A 20,313-nucleotide genomic window follows, 5' to 3' on the forward strand; every position below is an offset into this window, starting at 1 on the left:
CGTTTGATCTTTATTTTATTGTTCTTTCATTGCTGTCTGTTCATGCTTGCCCTCCTCTTAAGATCTGCGTTTAATTTTTTTATTTAAATATGATTGTAAACTATCCTTTGATCTTCACATTTTGTCAGAATAATAAGCATCTGGCTAATCATCTGGCTTTCAGTTAGTTACCCTATATGCTGAACAAGTGGATGTTACAAAAGTCTAGAGTAGATTTCTTTGGTGTGAAGTAAAGTTATTAGTTTATCCTTGATGCTTTTGGCTTGAAAACTCTCATCTGTTAAGTACTGTGGGTTTACTACTGCTGCCAAAGACCATACGTGGGATATATAGGAATACTTATTATATACTTGTACATACTAGGATTTAAAGCATTTTTTGGGTTTATTTGTGTTTTGCAGTACAATATATGATATATAAATAAAATATATTTTATATATTTTATTTGTGTTTGTGTGTATGTGTATATATATACATATACAGGAGTAGAATTAACAAAGATATGTTTTAATGTTTGATTGGGTTAAATCAAACATTGAAATCATAACCCTGTCTTGATTTTTTTTTTTTTTATTTTTTTTATTTTTTTTGAGACGGAGTCTTGCTCTGTCGCCCAGGCTTGAGTGCAGTGGCCGGATCTCAGCTCACTGCAAGCTCCGCCTCCCGGGTTCACGCCATTCTCCTGCCTCAGCCTCCGGAGTAGCTGGGATTACAGGCGCCCGCCACCTCGCCCAGCTAGTTTTTTTTGTATTTTTTAGTAGAGACGGGGTTTCACCATGTTAGCCAGGATGGTCTCGATCTCCGGACCTCGTGATCCGCCCGTCTCGGCCTCCCAAAGTGCTGGGATTACAGGCTTGAGCCACCGCGCCCGGCATTTTTTTTTTTTTTTTTTTTGAGACGGTGTCTCACTCTGTTGCCCAGGATAGAGTGCAGTGGCACGATCTTGGCTCACTGCAACCTCTGCCTCCCAGGTTCAAGTGATTCTCATGTCTCAGCCTCCCTAGTAGATGGGATTACAGGTGCACACCACTGCGCCTGGCTAATTTTTATATTTTTAGTAGAGATGAGGTTTCACCATGTTGGCCAAGCTGGTCTCAAATTCCCAGCCTCAGGCAGTCCACCTGCCTCGGCCTCCCAGAGTGTTGGGATTACAGGCGTGAGCTTCTGCTCCCACCCTTATGATCATCTTGAGAATTTAATGTTTTGATTATAAATACATATTGAATTACTGAGTGTTCAACCACAGAGAAGTTTAATTCTGAGATGTTTCTCAAGCCTAATTCTGGTTTTAGTGTGCCTTTACTTTTGATCCTTAACTACCCATAATATAATACGTTAATATTATAATATAATGTATTATATTCCAGGTTGGTTTGTTGGCTGCAGTTACTGCCTAATAGACAGTATTCATTCAGTAAATATTATTTTAGATTCTACTATATTTCAGGTGCTACTGGGGGTATATTATAATAAGAAACAAAAAATAAACATGGATCCTGCCTTCATGGAGAAAGCAGGTAGAAGGGATGGGAAGACGTTGATCAAGTAAATGCGAAAGTATTCTTAGATTTAATACTATGAAAAGGGACAGTAGGTTGCTATGAGAACATATAATAGATATGTCTTGGGTTTGGGGTTGTTAGGGAAGACTTCCTTCAGCATATCATTTTTAAGCTTAAATTTCAAATATGAGTAGAAAATAAATGAGGGTAGGGATCAGAAAGGAGGAATTGAGAGGGTGCATTCCAAGCAGAAGGAAGCATGTATAAAAAGGCCATTTAGTAGAAAGGAATCCCACAGCATGTTCAAAGATCTGAGAAAAGGCTAGTATATCAGCTAGGCATACTTTCAGCTTTAAGTCTCAGAATATGTGATTAACAACAGTGCTTAAAAAGTTGCAGTTTATTTTTCTCAAATAGGATATTCAGAGGTAACCACTTGCTCTAAATGTTGGCTCAGGGGTTTTGCCATCAGTTCTTTTGACCTAACCATGATCACAGTATAGCCACTGGTAACTCCACACATCACCTATCCCATCAAGGCAAAAAGAATGGGAAGAGAAACACCAGCCGTATCTATTTCTTTTGTCAGGAAAGAAGTTTTTCCAAAAACCCTCAAAAACTATACCTTAATATCACTGGTTGGAATTATGTCATAGAGCCACCTAGCCCAAGGAAGTTAAATAGTTTGCAATCTTTGTGTTAGAGGCATGCAGCATCCAGCCTAGCATGTGTAATTTAGCATGTGTGTAAACTTAGGATCAGGCAAACTGTTTTGTAAAAAGCCGAATAGTAAATATTTCAGGCCTTGCAGGGCACATAGAATCTCTGTTACCTAGTCTTCTGGGTGCATGATTTTTACAACCCTTTGCAAATGTAGAAACCATTTGAGACTGTACAAAAACAGTCCTCAGGCTAGATTTGGCTCATGGGTGTAGTTTGCAAACCTCTGGTAAAGTCTGATAACCAACTTGGTCTTCAGGTCGTAGCATATCACTGACTTTGCAAAGGAACCCTTGCAAATGCAATTCCAGAGTATTATCTTTGGTTACAAGATTCCTCCAGGTCTTTAGTAATATTTAACCTGTGAAGCAGAAAATTTCCCAGAATATCAGAAGAAAGTGTGTTCTTGATTTCCTACGTCCTCAATCATAAGCTGATGAAAAAAACAATAAACTTTGCCTCTCTGATATGTCATTTTTCTTGTTAATGGTATATGCTTATTAAGTAATATTAGATGTAGGCTTTTATGACCTCTAGTATCTACTCTTTTCTCTTGCCCTGCCATTTGCATGCATCACATGACAAGAAAAGGCACATTTTCAGTACCTGCCTGACTATAGAGAGCTAATTCTGTAGATAAAGCACATAAGAATAGTTGATGATACTATACCTAGACTAATGCTTTAGAGGACTCCCACATATAGTAAGAACAATTAAAGTGATCAGAGATCTAGATTTCTGCTTAAAATTTAGTATTTTCATCTAAGTAATTTGGTAGAAAGCAGTGAACAGTGTTTCTAAATGTGAAGTGGCCATTAACATTTGACTGGTATAAATGTGCAATCAATATGTTAAGCAAGGGTAAAATTATTTAGCCACATTAATTTAGCTAAAATTATTTAGGATTTGAAGTTTTAAAAAATAGCCTTTATGGATCAAGTTAACATCTATTTTGTTTCATGTTTTGGATGTTTTTTCTTTTTTCATTTTAATAAGCAGAAGATCCACAATTTTGGCTGGGCATGGTGGCTCACACCTATAATCCTAGCACTTTGGGAAGCCAAAACAGAAGTATTTGTTGAGCCCAAAAGTTCCAGACAAACTTGGGCAACATAGTGAGACCCTGTGTCTACCAAATTAAAAAAAAAAAGGCCAGGCGCGGTGGCTCAAGCCTGTAATCTCAGCACTTTGGGAGGCCGAGACGGGCAGATCACGAGGTCAGGAGATCGAGACCATCCTGGCTAACACGGTGAAACCCCGTCTCTACTAAAAAAAATACAAAAAACTAGCCGGGCGAGGTGGCGGGCGCCTGTAGTCCCAGCTACTTGGGAGGCTGAGGCAGGAGAATGGCATAAACCCGGGAGGCGGAGCTTGCAGTGAGCTGAGATCCGGCCACTGCACTCCAGCCTAGGCAACAGAGCCAGACTCCATCTCAAAAAAAAAAAAAAGGAAGACTCAGAATCTCAAGGTCATCTAGTACAACCACAATTGTAAAACCATTGTAATTTATTTAGTGGAATTAGTATAAATCTTAATTGATGACATCTTTAAAAAGCGGTACATCCTAATGTCTAGGAGCATATTCTTTATAATTGGACAAATCTGAATTTGAATCCCAGTTCTGTCTCTTAAGGACTGGGTTACTCTGAGCTAGATAATTAATCTCTCTGAGTGTTCCTTTTTTCTCAACCCATAAGGATGTTGGAATGTTTACAGTAGGAAATACAAGTAAAGTGTCTAGTATAGTATCTGTCAAATAGCAGACACTCAGTGAGTGCTTGCTATTATCGTTTTCGTCACTAGAATTTTAAATATTTAAGATGACTTATATTTGCTATTATATTTTCATGGCTAAAAGCACTTTACTTGTTTTTCAGAAAGCACACCTGAGCTGCTCTTAATATCATCTCTTGAGGATACAAATGAAACAAGAAACATTCAAAGTAGATGCTTCAGGAAAAGGCATAAAAGTGACAATGAAACTAATTTGCAGCAGCAAGTGGTCTGGGGAAATAGAAACCGTAATCTTAGTGGAGGGGTACTGATGGGATTTATGCTCAATAGAATTAACCGGGAAGCCACCCCTGGAGATATAGTTGAAAAATTAGGAGCTGATGCAAAAATTCTTTCAAATGTTATCTCAAAAAGCACAAGACCAAATACTCTTGATATTGGGAAGCCACCTTTAAGATCAAAAAGAGACAGTCTAGAAAAGGAATCTAGTGATGATGATATACCTTTTGATGGTTCTAACTATTTGGCAGATAAAGTGGAATCTCCTGTTATTTTTGACTTAGAAGACTTAGACAGTGAAACAGATGGATCAAAAGCAGGATGTGTTGCTACGCAAAATCCCAAGAGTATGCAACGTATGAACAGCAGCTTTTCAGTAAAACCTTTTGAAAAAACTGACGTTGCAACAGGATTTGATCCCCTCTCTCTTTTGGTTGCTGAGACTGAACAGCAGCAAAAAGAAGAAGAGGAGGAGGATGAAGATGATAGCAAAAGCATTTCAACACCATCTGCTAGGCGTGATTTAGCTGAAGAAATTGTGATGTATATGAATAATATGAGCAGCCCTTTGACAAGTCGTACACCAAGCATTGATTTACAACGGGCATGTGATGATAAATTAAATAAGAAAAGTCCACCATTGGTCAAGGCATGCAGAAGATCTAGCCTGCCTCCTAATTCTCCTAAGCCAGTGAGACTTACCAAATCTAAAAGTTACACAAAAAGTGAGGAGAAACCAAGGGAGAGACTTTGGTCTTCTCCAGCCTTCTCACCTACTTGCCCATTTAGGGAAGAATCTCAGGATACATTAACCCACTCAGCACCTTCATTTAACTTAGATACACTACTAGTACCTAAACTAGATGTTCTAAGAAACAGTATGTTCACTGCTGGAAAAGGAGTTGCAGAGAAAGCAAGCAAATGGTATTCAAGATTCACCATGTATACCACATCATCTAAGGTAAGTTTGGTTAGTATTTGCTACTTTTACTGTCGCACATACACACCCATCACCACCAAAAGCCTCTTACTTGTTTTAACTATTCTTCCTAAACATAGCTTTATAAAAAGGACTCATGGGGTGTGTAACTTTTGTTAAGTATCAGAATTGGAACTGTAATAATAACTTCAAAGAAAAGAAAATTTACTAAGGTTATATTTGTAATTCAGTTTTGAAAGACAGTGATTTGTAGCTGGAGTAAGAATTAGTGTTACATGAAAGTACTTACTGAATTTCAATATTTCCTTCAAGATGCAGATTTTTTTTCCAGATAGTGTGTCCAATATGACCTCAAAAATTACCAGTCAGGCATATGATTTGCCCTTCTGGTTAGGATGGAGTAACTTACAGTAGACTTACATACCTTCCCCTAAGAGCAAAAAGCTAGATGAAATAGAGAAAGTATGTGTTTAAAGTCATCAGAGAACTGCTGAAGTAACTAGAAAGCAGAGAGGCAGGATTCTAGAGAGGTGAGCTGAAGTTCTAGAGCTGCTTTCTCCCTGAGGGGATTTGCTAATTATGGGCATGAAGCACTAGGTTGTAAATCTAGGCTTTCCCTTATCAGAACTTTTGGGACCTTGTGGGTTAGAGAGACAAAATTGAAGACTTTAAGGGCCTCAAATACACTGAAGATTTTCTTCCTTCAAGACATTTTCCAAATACTTGATACAGCATGAGAAGGGTAAGTAGAACGTCTGTGAGCAATCAAGTTCTCAGCAGTTTCATGGTCCTGGAATCATAATAGCTAGAGTTCAGGAGCTGCCAGAGGGAGGAGGGCCTCAATTGGAATACTTACAGAGGTATGCCTTAGGAACATTGACAAATCAGAGGTAGACTAAGCCTGACCGAAATTGCAACCTAGACTTGACTCGGGTCATTTGTGATTTGGTTAAAATAATCAGCTTTTACTCTTATCAACAGAGAAAAGATTGTGCCTTTTCTGGAGGAATAAAACATCATCTAGAATCCTTACAGTTTTTAATGTACAATGTCTATCACTCAATTAAAAATAGCTGTGCCAAGAGACAGGAACATAGCTGAAAAATGAAGAAAGCAGATAATGGAAAGAGACCCTCAAGTGATCCAGATGTTTGAATTAACAAGGGACTTTGAAATAATTATAATATGTTCAAGAATAGAAAGGAAATGGTATAATAAATAACTGTAAAGATGGAAGATTTCACTAGATAATCGGAATGTATTTAAAATAATCAAGCATAAATTTTAGAACTGAAAATGAAATAAAAAGCAAAAATCTTGAGCCAGAGAAAAAGATGCATTATCTGCAAAGGAGCAGTGATCTTCTGAAGAGAAACTGTGATGTCAGAAGACACTGGAAAGATGTCTTTAAAGTGCTGAAAGAAAATAACTGTCAACCTATTTTTCTGTACTCAACAAAAATATTCTTTAGGAATTGGGGTGAAAATACTAGTTCCACTGTGGTAACATAAGGCCACCACAGCCCATCCTTCCCAATGATTATAACTTAAAAACCAGACAAAATATAAAAAACAACTAAGGATTCTGAAAAATAAATAAAAGCAGGCAGTTTCTGGGGAGAGACCAACACAGAAATGAGTTTATCATTTTCTTTCCTTATGCATCTTTGCCCCAAGGGCAGTCACATCATGGCATGGCACCTCTGGCAGATAAAACTTCGAGAGAAACCCCATATTTCCTGAACAGAGAAGCCTGAGAAAGAGGCCTCGTTGTGCAGAAAGTTTGAGGGGAATCCCATACAAGTTTCACCCTACCCCTTGACCTGCACAGTCATGGGACAGATGCAAACTGGAATAGAAAAGGCTTAAGTAACTGAACTAAAAGTTCACTGCCTACAAAAAGTAAAACACGAATTACAGTCTGAATATATAACTCAATTGTTTGCCTGCTGAGACAAGAGCATCAACAATCTCTGAAGTATTATAACAGTACCCAGGCTACATAACATAATATTCAGTGTCCAAGATAAAATCCAAAATTACTTGGTATAAAGGGCCAGGAAAATGTGACCAATTCTCAAGGAAAAGACAACTCCAAGATGACTCAGATGTTGGAACTATCAGGGAAAAACTTTAAAGCAGCTCCCATAACTGGTTCCTTTAGGTAAAGGAAAACACATTTGAAATAAAATAAATTCTAGCAAGAAATATAATTTATTAAAACAAATTTTATGACTGCAATATATAATATCCAGTGTAAACTGATTGAATGGGTTAAATAACAGAATGGAGATGACAATGAAAAGTCTGACCTTTAAGATAAAGTAATAGAAATTAATCAGAAGAAGAGAGAAAAGATTTTTATAAAAATAAACATAGCCTCAGGGACTTGTGTGACAGTATCAAAAGGAACAAATGAAATATGGATAACTGGAGTTCCAGAAGAATTGAAGAGAGAGATTTTGTTAGAAAAGATATTTGAAGATTTGAAAAAATAATGGCTGAAACCTCCAAAATTGGTGAAAGATACAGATTTATAGATACAAGAGACTCAGCAAATTAGACAGAGTAAACTCAAAACCAGATTTATAGATACAGATTTATAGATACAAGAGACTCAGCAAATTAGACAGAGTACACTCAAAACCACACCTGCACACATTAAAAGTAAACTGCTAAAAAGCAGAGATATTCACCTGCTAACAAGAAAATGGCTGCTAAAGAAATTTAAAATACACTGAAAGCTATTAACAAAAAAGTATACATTACCTACAGAGCCATAAAGATTTGAATGTACCCATGCAATTTTCATCATAATCCTTGGAGGGAAGAATTTAGTGGAATTGTACCTTTAGCACATTAAAAGAAAGACCTGTCAACTCAGAATTCTAAATCCAGCAAAAATATTCTTCAGGGGTGAAGGTGAAATAAAGACATTTTCAGATAAAAGAATTCATGAGCAATGGGATTGCTCTATGAGATATGCTGAAGGAAGTTATTTAAACTGAAGAAAAATGATACCAAAGAGAAACCTGGATCTTCAGGAATAAAAGAAATGCAAAATAAATGGTAAATAGCTGGTTATTAGAAAAGATTACTTTTTTTCCTCCAAAACTTAAAGAAAAACCTATAATTGTCCAAAACAAAAATAGTAACATTATCTCATGGAATTTTCAATATGTGTAGATGTTTGACAGTAGTAAACATCAGTAATAAAGGAACTTACCCCACAGACCTTCATTATAGTTATATTATTAAATATGAAATGATATAAAACTAACTCCAAGTAGACTTTAAATGATTAGATATGTATATTGTAATCCCTGGAGCACTGAGTTAAAAAAAAAATACAGTGAGTTGTAGCCAAAAAGCCAATAAAAATATTCAAATAGTCTTACAGAGAACAGGAAATCTTAAAGAGGCCAAGAAAGGGGGAACAGAGAAATAGACTAGAGGTAACCATATCAGTAATTAAATGATAACAATCTAAACACCTCAATTAAAAGGCAGATGTTAGGCTAGTCATGGTGGCTCATGTTGGTAATCCCAGCTTTCCGGAAGGCCAAGCCAGGAGAATTGCTTGAGGTCAGGAGTTTGAGACCAGCCTGAGCAGCGTAGCAAGACCCTGTCTGTACTATATATATATAGTATTTTTATATGTAGTATAGTACTATATATATATATTTTTTAATTTATTATTATTATTTTTTTAACTAGCTGGCCATGGTGGCACATACCTGTAGTCCTAGCTACTCAGGAGGCTGAGGCAGGAAGGTTGCTTGAACCCAGAAGTTCAAGGCTGTAGTGAGCTGTGATTGTGTCACTGCACTCCAACCTGGGCAACAGACTGATTTCATAATAATGAGGAGTTGGATGTTATGGTATGTACCTGTAGTTCCAGCTACTCAGGAGGTTGAGGTGGAAGGTCTGGATTGCGTGAGTCTAGGAGTTCTAGGCCAACCAGGGCAGCATAGCAAGACTCAGTCTCTCAAAACTATTGATTATAAGAAACAGTTCATCAGGAAGACACAATAATTATCCGTGTATATTCACTAAATCAGAGAGCCTCAAAACAATGACACAATAATTGGTAGAATTAAGGGGAGTTCTAAATCTTAGTAGGACATTTAAAAACTCTCAATTGATAGAAGAGCTAACAAAAAAAGGTCAAGACAAATCTCAACAACACAGCTACCTTTATATAACTGACATTTATAGAATATACACTCAGCAACTACAGAACACACATTCTTTTCAAGTGTTTACAGTACAGTCATCAAGATAAACCATGTTTGGCTTTTAAAAAACCTCAGTCAATTGAAAAGGATCCAAATCAAAGTGCATTGTAGAGTTACAGAACATTACTGAGGGATTTTAAAGGAGATTTAAATAAATGGAAAGACATTCCTTGTTCATGGAATTGAAGACTCGATATTGTTAAACTGCAACCCTCCCTACATTGGCATCTAAATATATATCAAAATTGCCCCTATCAAAATTCCAGCAGGATTTTGTAGAATTTGACAAGTTGATCCTAAAATTAATATAGAAAATAGAAGGACCCAGAATAGCCAAAACAATTTGGAAAAAGAAAAAGTTGGGGGACTCAGAATTCCCAATTTCAAAATTTACTACAAAGCTACAGTCACCAAGACAGTGTGCTGCTAGCATAAACAGAGATGAATAGATGAGAGAATAAAATTTAGACTCCAGAAATAAACTCTTATGTTTATGGTCATTTAAATTTCAATAAAGATGCCAAAGCAATTCAATGGGGAAATGATAGTTTTTGTCAAAAATGGTTCTGAGATAATTGGATATCTGCGTGCAAATAGTCAGCCTTCTGTATCTGCAAGTTCTGCCTCCATGGATTAAACCAACCATAGATTGAAAATATTAAAAATAAATACAAATAATATAGTATAATTATTTACATAGCGTTTACATTGTATTAGGTATTATAAGTAACCTAGAGATGATTTAACATTTACAGGAGGATGTGCATAGGTTATATGCAAATACCAATCCCCTGTGGATACTGAGGGATGACCGTAGTTGAATGTAGACACTCAACTTATATGCGGCCATTAACACAAAATGGATAAGATGTCTAAATGTAAGAGCTAGCATACTATAAAAATTGTGGGCCGGCGGTGGCCCACGCTTGTAATCCCAGCACTTTGGGAGGCCGAGGCAGGCGAATCACGAGGTCAGGAGATCGAGACCATCCTGGCTAACACAGTGAAGCCCCATCTCTACTAAAAATACAAAAATTAACCAGGCGTGGTGGCAGGTGCCTGTAGTCCCAGCTATTTGGGAGAGTGACGCAGGAGAATGGCGTGAACCTGGGAGGCAGAGATTGCAGTGAGCCAAGATTGCACCATTGCACTCCAGCCTGGGCGACAGAGTGAGAGTCGTCTCAAAAAAAAAAAAAAAAAAAAAAATTGTGGGCCAGGCGTGGTGGCTCATGCCTGTAATCTCAGAACTTTGGGAGGCTGAGGCGAGCAGATCGCCTGAGGTCAGGAGTTTGAGACCAACGTGGCTAACATGGTGAGACCCCTGTTTCTACTAAAAATGCAAAAAATTAGCCAGGCGTGGTGGTACGTTCCTGTAATCCCAGCTACTCAGGAGGCTGAGGTAGGAGAATCGCTTGAACCCAGGAGGTGGAGGTTGTGGTGAGCTGGGATGGCACCATTGCACGCCAGCTTGGGCAACAAGAGCAAAACTCTGTCTCAAAAAAAAAAAAAAAAAGAAAATATAGGAAGAAAATCTTTTAAGACCTTGAATTAAGCCAAGAATTCTCAGGTATGATACCAGAAACAGTCTATAAAAGGAAAATTTGATAGGTTAGGCATTACCAAAATTCAAGACTTGTGCTCCAAAAATGAAAATGTAAGAAAGTGAAAAGCCACAGACTGGGGAAAAGATACGCAAATTCTGTATTTAGTAAATGACTTGAATCCATAATATACAAACAACTCACACAGCTCAATAATAAGATAAACAACCCAAGTAAAAAGTAGTTCTAAATAGATATTTCACCAAAGAAGAGATACGAATGGCTGAAAATCACATGAAACATGCTCAACATAATTAGTTATTAGGCGTTAATTGTATTCAAAGCCACAGTGAAATCCCATTTCACACTCACTAGAAGAATGGCTGTAATCCAAAAGATGACAAGTGGAGGGGATGTGGAGAAATGGGAACCCTCATACTTCTTTGGTGGGAATGTTAAATGGTACAGCCCCTTTGGAAAACAGTCTGGCAGCTTCTTTAAAAGCTAAGCATTAATTTAACATATGACCCAGCAGTTTCACTCTAAATAATCTACCCAAGACAAATGAAAACGTAGCCTACACAAAGATTTTATGTGAATATTCATAACATTGCTCATAAAAGCCAAAAAATGGAAACAACCCAAATTTCCATCAGCTGGAAAATAGGTAAAATGTGTTATACAGTGGAATATAATTGAGCAATACAAAAGAATGAAATACTGATACATGCCTTAAAAAATTGATGAACCAGGGTTCACGCCTGTAATCCCAGCACTTTGGGAGGCCGAGGCGGGCAGATCATGAGGTCAGGAGATCAAGACCCTGGTGAAACCCTGTCTCTACTAAAAATAAAAAATTAGCCAGGCGTGGTGGCAGGCACCTGTAGTCCCAGCTACTCGGGAGGCTGAGGCAGGAGAATGGCGTGAACCTAGGAGGCAGAGCTTGCAGTCACGCCACTGCACTCCAGCCTGGGTGACAGAGCGAGACTCCATCTCAAAAAGAAAAAAAAAAAAAAATTGATGAACCTCAAATTCATCAAATTTGAGGTGATGAATTAAGCCAGATTTTAAAAGACCAAATATTATATGAATCCATTGTATGAATCCATTGATATGAAATGTCCAGAAAAGGCAAATCTGTAGACACAGTATATTAGTGGTTGCCTGGTGTTAGGAAGGCAATGGAGATAAACTGTTAATGGGTATGAGATATCTTAATGGGGTGGTAAAAATTTTCTAAAATTAGAAACGTTCTAAAACTTGGTAAATTTACTACAAAGATTATTGAATTGTAGACTTAATATGAGTGAATGTTATGACATGAAAATTAAGCCCCAATAAGGTTTCTTTTTAAATTAAGCATATTTTCTGACCACAATAGAATTCAGTTACAAATCACTAAGAATAAGTAAAAGATCAAGAAAAACCTGAACACACTTCCAAATAATTTGAATCAAAGATAAAATCATAAAGGAAATTAGAATAATGTTTGAGTGGAATGAACAAAAATATATCAAAATTTGTCAGATACAACTAAGAGGTGCTTAGAGGTTAACTTACAGCTTTAAATGCTATAGTTAGAAGTGATTTAAAATGAATGATTTATAGTTCTACATTAAGAAACTAGAAAAAAAGAACAAAGTAAGCTCAAAGTAAGTAGGAAGAAGGAAGTAATAAAGATGGAGCAGAAATCAGTAAAACTGAAAAGATGGAAAGAGTAAGAATATCAATAAAACCAGAAGCTGATTCTTTAAAAAGAACAACAAAATTGACACGCTGCTGGCTAGACTGATCTAGAAAAAGAGAACACAATCACTAATGTCAGAAAGATCCCACCTAAAGATGAAAATAAATAATATTTTTTAAAGCCTAGCATAGGCATGTCTCATTTATTGTGTTTGCTTTACTGCACTACACAGATATCATGCTTTTTACAAATTGAAGGTTCGTGGCAACCCTGTGTTAAGCAAGTCAATTGGTATCATTTTCCAACAGCATGTGCTTACTTCATGTCTCTGTGTCACATTTCAGTAATTCTTGCAATATTTCAAACTTTTTCATTATTATATCTGTTATGGTGACTTGTGATCAGTGATCCTTGATGTTATTATTGTAATAGTTTCGAGACACCATGATCTGTTCCCATATAAGATGGTAAACTTAATCGATAAATGTTGTGTGATTTCTGACTGTCCACCAAATGGCCATTCTCCTGACTCTCTCCCTCTCCTCAGGCCTTCCTATTCCTTGAGACACAACAATATTGAAATTAAGCCAATTAATAACCCTACAGTGGCCTCTAAGTGTTCACATGAAAGGAAGAGTCACACATTTTTCACTGTAAATCAAAAGTTAGAAATGATTAAGCTTAGTGAGGAAGGCACGTCAAAAGCCAGGAAAGACCAAAAGTGAGGTCTTCTGCACCAAACAGCCAAGTTGTGAATGCACAGGGAAAGTTCTTGAAGGAAATTAAAAGTGACATGAGTGATAAGACAGCAAAACAATGTTATTGCCCAAAAGGAGAAAGTTTGAGTGGTCTGGATGGATCAAATCAGCTACAATATTCCCTTAAGATAAAGCCTAATCCAGAGCAAGGCCCTAACTCTCTTCAGTTCTATGAAGGCTGAGGAAGCTGCAGAAGAAAAGTTTGAAGCCAGCAGAGGTTGGCTCATGAGGTTTAAAGAAAGAAGCTGTCTCTGTAACATAAAAGTGCAGGATGAAGCAAGGGCTAATAAAGAAGATGTAGCTAATCATCCACAAGATCTATGTAAGGTCACTGATGAAGGTGGCTACACTAAACAACAGATTTCCAATGCAGATGAAACAGCTGTGTATTGCAAGAAGATGTCCATCTAGAACTCTGATGGCGAGAGAGGAAAAGTCAGTGCCTGGCTTCCAGGCTTCAAAGGACAGGCTGACTCTCTTGTTAGGGAGTAGTGTAGCTGGCAATGTTAAATTAAGGCAGTGCTCATCTACCATTCTGAAAATCCTAGAATTTGCTAAAGGTACTCTGCCTGTGCTCTGTAAATGGAACAGAAAACCTGGATGACAGCACATCTGTTTACAGCATGGTTTACTGAATGTTTTTAAACCCATTGTTGAGACCTACTGCTCAGAAAAAAAATATTTATTTCAAAATATTACTGCTCATTGACAATGCACCTAGTCACGCAAGAGCTCCAATAGAAAAGCAGTCACCAGGTGCAGTGGTTCATGCCTGTAATTCCAGCACTTTGGAAGGCTGAGACAGGCGGATCCCTTGAGCTCAGAAATTTGATACCAGCCTGGGCAACATGGCAAAACCCTGTCTCTACAAAAAATTAGCCAGTGTGGTGGCACACGCCTGTGGTCCCAGCTACTCAGGAAGCGGAGGTGGGAGAATCGCTTGAATCTGGGAGGCAGAGGTTGTACTGGGCCGAGATCGCTGTCTGTACTCCAGCCTGGCTGACAGAACTGAACCCCCATCTTCAAAAAAAAAACCGAAATGTCAAGGAGTCAAGTTGAATGATGAAAAAAGAAATGTCAAGGAGATTTATCGTTTTCATGCTAGTATTCATTCTGCAGCCCATGGATCAAGGAGTCATTTTTACTTTTAACTTAGTATTTAAGAAATACATTTCATAAAGTTATAGCCACAATAAGATAGTGATTCCTGTGATGGATCTGGGCAAAATAAATTGAAAACCTTCTGGAAAGGATTCTCTTCTAGATGCCATTAATGGCATTCATAATTCATAGGAGGAGATGAAAATAGCAACATTACTGGAGTTTGGAAGAAATAGATTCCAATTCTCAAGGATGATTTTGAGGGGTTCAAGACTTCAGTGGAGGAATTATGCAGATATGGTGAAAATAGCAAAACCCTAAAATTAGAAGTGGAGCCTTGAAGATGTGACTTAATTGCTGCAATCACATAATAAAACTTGAAGGGATGAGGAATTGCTTCTTATGAATGAGCAAAGAAAGTTGTCAAACAGTATCACATGCTACAGAGAAATCTTTCTTGAAGAGTCAATGCAGCAAACCTCATTATTGTCCTCTTTTTTACCACAGCCAGTCAACCTTCAGCAGCCACCACCCTATTCAGTCACCAGCCATTAACATCCAGGCAAAACCCTCAACCAGCAAAAAGATTACCACTTGCTGAAGGTTCACATGATTGTTAGCAATTTTTAGTAATAAGGTATTTTTAAATTTATGGCATTTTTTAGACATAATGCTGTTGTACAGTAGACTTCAGTGTAGTGTGAACAACTTTTATATGCACTGGGAAATAAGTCTGGGGTTTGCTTTACTGCTTTACTGTGACATTTGCTTTGTTGAGTTGGTCTGGAACTGAACCTGCCATACCTCCAAGGTATGTCTGTACAGTGCCTTCATTGAAGACACTAAATAAATGGTTATTGTTGCTATACTCAATGAAATTCAGTCTCATTAATTTTTCTGCATATAAAGAATTTAATGTCTCTCAATGTAAAATTCTTTTTTATAATTTCAAACATGCATAATCTGTATTTTAATTAGAAAAATTCAACTATTTGACTTATTTTTTATACTAAGTAATTCTTTTATGGATAAACAGCAACAAGACCTCTGGTTCAGGATGTTAAAATACACATCTGTATTCCCTCCTCCTCAAAATCCCATTAAAGTGACAGAAAGATAGATATAATAAATCCATCAAAGCAATGAAAGAAGAAAAGTATGCCATCAGAAGATGAGAAATTTTCATACCTTAAAATGAGAAAGCAAATGAAACTGGATTGATGGAAATGCCTGAATACAGAAAGTATAGCCTCCAAAGTAGTAATAAGAGAGATCAGCTACCAAGATGAGAAGTGTTCTTGTGAATGAAGCCCAGGTGAGCAGGCAGAAGTATGAAATTACACAGCCAGGTAATTAAATTAAAAGACTACTTAAGGAATAGTTCAGCTAGGCATTGTTTTTCCTCTTACAGGAGTAGTTGTGAAAATGAAATACTCCAGCTCACAAAGGTATGAAATCTTTAAGTACTAAGAGTGAAGGAGAGATACCAAGGACAGGTATTGACATGAGAAAGAAAGTAGGGTTAAAAGTAATTCCAAAATTTCATTATTAGCCCAGATTTTTTTTAAGGAAGTCCCACTCTACTTAAAATACACTGAAGTATCCACCAATCAAAGTAAAACCTTCCTTTGTTTGGTCACCCTTTACATTCTCTTCCAATTCCCATCCAAGCACTCTAAAGGGTGACCTGCTTGCAGACATGCTCACATTGAGCTCTGTCATTCAAGAGAGAGTCCGAGTTCAAGACCAGCCTGGGTAACATGGCAAAACCCCATCTCTAGAAAATAAAAAATTAGCCAGGTGTGGTAGTGCATGCCTATGGTCCCAGCTACTTGGGAGACTGAGGTGGGAAGATTGCTTGAGCTCTGGAGGTGGAGGTTGCAGTGAGCCGTGATTGTGCCGCTGTCCTCCAGCCTGAATGACAGAGCAAAACCTTACCTCAAAAAAAAAAAAAAGTTTAATGTTATAAAAAATAAAAAAAGATGAAATAGAAGAAAACTTAGTTAACTTGATAGAGTATTAAAAAACTATAGTAAACACCATCCCTAACAGTGAAATGTCATAAATATTTCTTTTAAAGTCAGGATCGGGCCAGGCATGGTGGCTCACACCTGTAATCCTAGCACTTTGGGAGGCCGAGGTGGGCAAATCACGAGGTCAGGAGATCAAGACCATCCTGGCTAATACGGTGAAACTCCATCTCTACTAAAAATACAAAAAGTTAGCTGGGCGTGGTGGCATGCGCCTGTAGTCCCAGCTACCCAGGAGGCTGAGGCAGGAGAATCACTTGAACCTGGGAGGTGGAGGACAGAGGTTGCAGTCAGCTGAGATGATGCCACTGCACTCCAGCCTGGGTGACAGAGCTAGACTCTGTCTCAAAATAATAATAAAAAAATAATAAATAAAGTCAGGATCAAGGGAAGGAAGCATGCTAAACACCTCTGCCAGCCACCCAACAGCATTCTGGATTCTAACAATACCAGAAGGCAAGGAAAAGAAGTGAGAGATAAAGGCCAGGCATAGTGGCTCATGCTTGTAATTCCAGCACTTTGGGAGGCTGAGGCAGGCATATCACTTGAGTCTAGGAGTTCAAGACCAGCCTGGGCAACATGGTGAAATGCTGTCTCTGCTAAAAAAAAAAACAAAAAATTAGCCAGGCATGGTGGTGTGCACCTGTAGTCCCAGCTACTTGGAAGGCTGAGGTGGGAGGATCACCTGAGCCTGAGAAGTCCAGCCTGGGTGACATAGTGAAACTGTCTCAAAACAAAAAATGATAGATAGAAAGGTTGTAAAATAATTTAATAAAACTTGATATTCTCAAAAATGAGGTTATCTACTACCACTGAAAAAACTGTTTGAACTGGTAAGGTGGCTAGAAACAACATAAACATTTGTAAAACAACTTCCCTGGATATGACAGTAACCAGTTAGAAAAGTAATGGAAAAATATGAGCTAATTCACTAAAACACAAACATGAAATGTCTAGAAGTAAACATAACATCAAGTATATAATACCTACATGAATAAAACTATAATACTTTACTGAAGGACATAATTTACTGATGGATTCAGTCTTGTAAAGGTATCAGTTCTAACCAAATTAGTCAGGGTAGTCTAATTTAAAAATACAAGAAAAAAAAGGCCAACCAAATACCTGGTGACTAAATAATACAAATCATAATTAGCTGCTTTAAAATTGATAGAGAAGATACATGAGAATAATCAAGAAAATTTTGAAAAAGAAAAGTATGAGACCAGGTGCTGTGGCTCACGCCTGTAATCCCAGCACTTTGGGAGGCCGAGGCGGGCAGATCACTTAAGGTCAGGAATTCAAAACCAGCCTGGCCAACATGGTGAAACCCCCCCATCTCTACTACACATACAAAAATTAGCTGGACCTGGTGGTGGGCGCTTGTAATCCCAGCTATTCGGGAGGCTGAGGCACAAGAATCGCTTTAACCCAGGAGGCGGAGGTTGCGCTGAGCCGAGATCATGCCACTGCACTCCAGCCTGGGCTTCAGACCGAAATTCTGTCTTTGAAAAAAAAAGATAAGAGACTGCACCAAAACTAACAAAACTAATGCTAAAACTATAAAACAGTTTGCTAATCAATGCAAAACAGATAAATGGACCAGTGGAATGGAGAAAAGTCCAGAAATAAAACTGTCTATGTACATAGAAGTTTGGGGTATGAAAAAATAGCATTTAACATCAGTGGGAAATGAGACTATTAAGTAAATGTATTGGTACACTTAGCTATCCACTTGAGGAAAAGATTCCTGCCCTTCACGGAACAAAAAAAATAATAATCCTAGATGGATTAGATATTTAAGTGCAAAATTTTCAAAAGATTTTTTTCTCATTTAGGAGTGGAGAAATACTTCATTAGCAAGATACAGACCTTGGAACCCATAAAGGATGAAAATATTTTACTACATAAAAATGTTAAAGCCCAGCCAGGCATGGTGGCTCAGGCCTGTAATCCCAGCACTTTGGGAGGCCAAGGCAGGTGGATCACTTGAGGTCAGAGTGAAGACTAGCCTGGCCAGCATGGCGAAACCCTGTCTCTACCAACAGTACAAAAATTAGCCAGGCATGGTGGCACACACCTGTAATCCCAGCCACTGGGAGCAGTCCTCCCAGACAGGAGGATTGTTTGAGCCTGGGAGACAAAGGCTGCAGTGAGCTGAGATTGCCCACTGTACTCCAGCCTGGACAGCAGAGTGGACCCTGTCTCAAAAAAAGTACTTTTACCCTATATGATTAAAAATAACAACAATATGCGCACACATGACTAGAAAAGTAGGTTGTATTACCTGAGTAGTAGAATTACAGGTATTAAATTTTTTTCATATAAAAATCTACAGCTACCAAATTTTCTCATGTATTTTTAATATAACCAGAAAAAATTTAACTTTTTAACTTCAGTGTTCTCAAAAATGAAAAGTAGAAATATAGATATCTTTGAAACCTGGGTTATTGTGGAAAAGAATAAAACGTAATTCTAGTGGTTTCATATTTGGGTGATACTTTGTCAGACAGGAAAATTATCAATAAATGGAGATTAAAAGTCAACAAGGTTTACCTTACTAACTAGTATATACTTCACTGTAACCAAAAAATGCTTTCTTAAAAATTGAACTGCAGCACATTTGTCCAAATGAGCATGCCTTTATAAAATGGGTTGTTTTTTTCTCTAGATGTTGTAATATTAGTTCAGCTGATCATCTGGGTAGTTAGGTGATAAGTATTTTTTCTGCCTTAGAAGTGACTTTTTAATTAACTACCTTTAAATGTATGAGAAATTAAGCTTATAATTATGTCCTTAGGATCAAAGTTCTGATCGTACCAGTCTTTCTTCAGTGGGAGCCCAGGATTCTGAATCTACCTCTTTAACAGATGAAGATGTCTGCCATGAGTTGGACGGAGCTACCTCCTCTCAAGAGACCAGTGCTACTTCAGGGACTAAGAGAATTGATCTCAGCCGAATAAGCCTGGAAAGTTCTGCATCCTTGGAAGGTTTGTCCAAACAGTTCTGTCATGCTGCATTTGATTTGTAGTTTCATTTGAATTGTGACACTTTCACTTTTTTTTATGATTTAGTGTTGTTTTTTAATTTTGTAAACAATTTGTATAGTTCCAAAGTCAAAACAATAAAACCAAGGCGCTTTCACAAAAGTGTAACTTTCATCCCCACTCCCTCATCCTGTTTTCTCCCTATCCCTAGAAGCAACCATTTTTATTCATTTTTGGTTTATCCTTCCATTGTTGCTTTTTTGAAAATATAGGTATAGGTATATATATATATTTTTTTTTCTATTACTTCCCTGTCTTCTTACTTAAAGGTAACATACTGTCAATACTTTCCTACCCCTTGCTTTTGTCACTTAATATACTCTGAAGATCATTCCATATCATCACATAGCAATGTCCCCCATTCATTTTTTCAGCTATATAGTACAAAATTATAGTTATACATCATGTGTGGATGTATCATAATTTATTGTAGCCATTTCCCTATTAATGGACATTAAGTTTCCAGTTTTTCTAATGCTATAATGCATATATGTTATATTTTTACCAGTGTGTCTTTGGAAGATACTTCAGAATTCTTCCTTGAAGTGATATTGCCAAGTTCCCTTCCTCAGGCTATTTTGCATTCCCACTGCCAGTATATGAGAATACATATTTCCCCACAGCCTTGTCAACAAAATACGTTGGCACACTTGGATTTTTACCATCTGATAGGTGAGGAATGTATTTCAGTTTAGTTTTCATTTCTGTTTCTCTTATAAATGAAGTTGAGAATCTGT

At 37.5% G+C, this 20,313-nt stretch overlaps 1 protein-coding gene across 5 annotated transcripts in view; it reads left to right on the forward strand.

The window, feature by feature from the left end:
- The window catches only part of DENND4A (DENN domain containing 4A), a 134,462-nt gene that overhangs the window by 97,721 nt on the left and 16,428 nt on the right, over positions 1–20,313 (forward strand). For all 5 annotated transcript variants that reach the window (XM_030931291.1, XM_030931294.1, XM_030931295.1 and 2 more), the window contains 2 exons: positions 4,100–5,196; positions 19,330–19,519. In XM_030931291.1, the coding sequence (XP_030787151.1) occupies positions 4,100–5,196; positions 19,330–19,519 (1,287 nt within the window). The remainder of the gene's footprint in view (positions 1–4,099; positions 5,197–19,329; positions 19,520–20,313) is intronic.

The sequence above is a fragment of the Rhinopithecus roxellana genome, chromosome 5, assembly GCF_007565055.1.
Source record: "Rhinopithecus roxellana isolate Shanxi Qingling chromosome 5, ASM756505v1, whole genome shotgun sequence".
NCBI classification, from domain to species: domain Eukaryota; kingdom Metazoa; phylum Chordata; class Mammalia; order Primates; family Cercopithecidae; genus Rhinopithecus; species Rhinopithecus roxellana.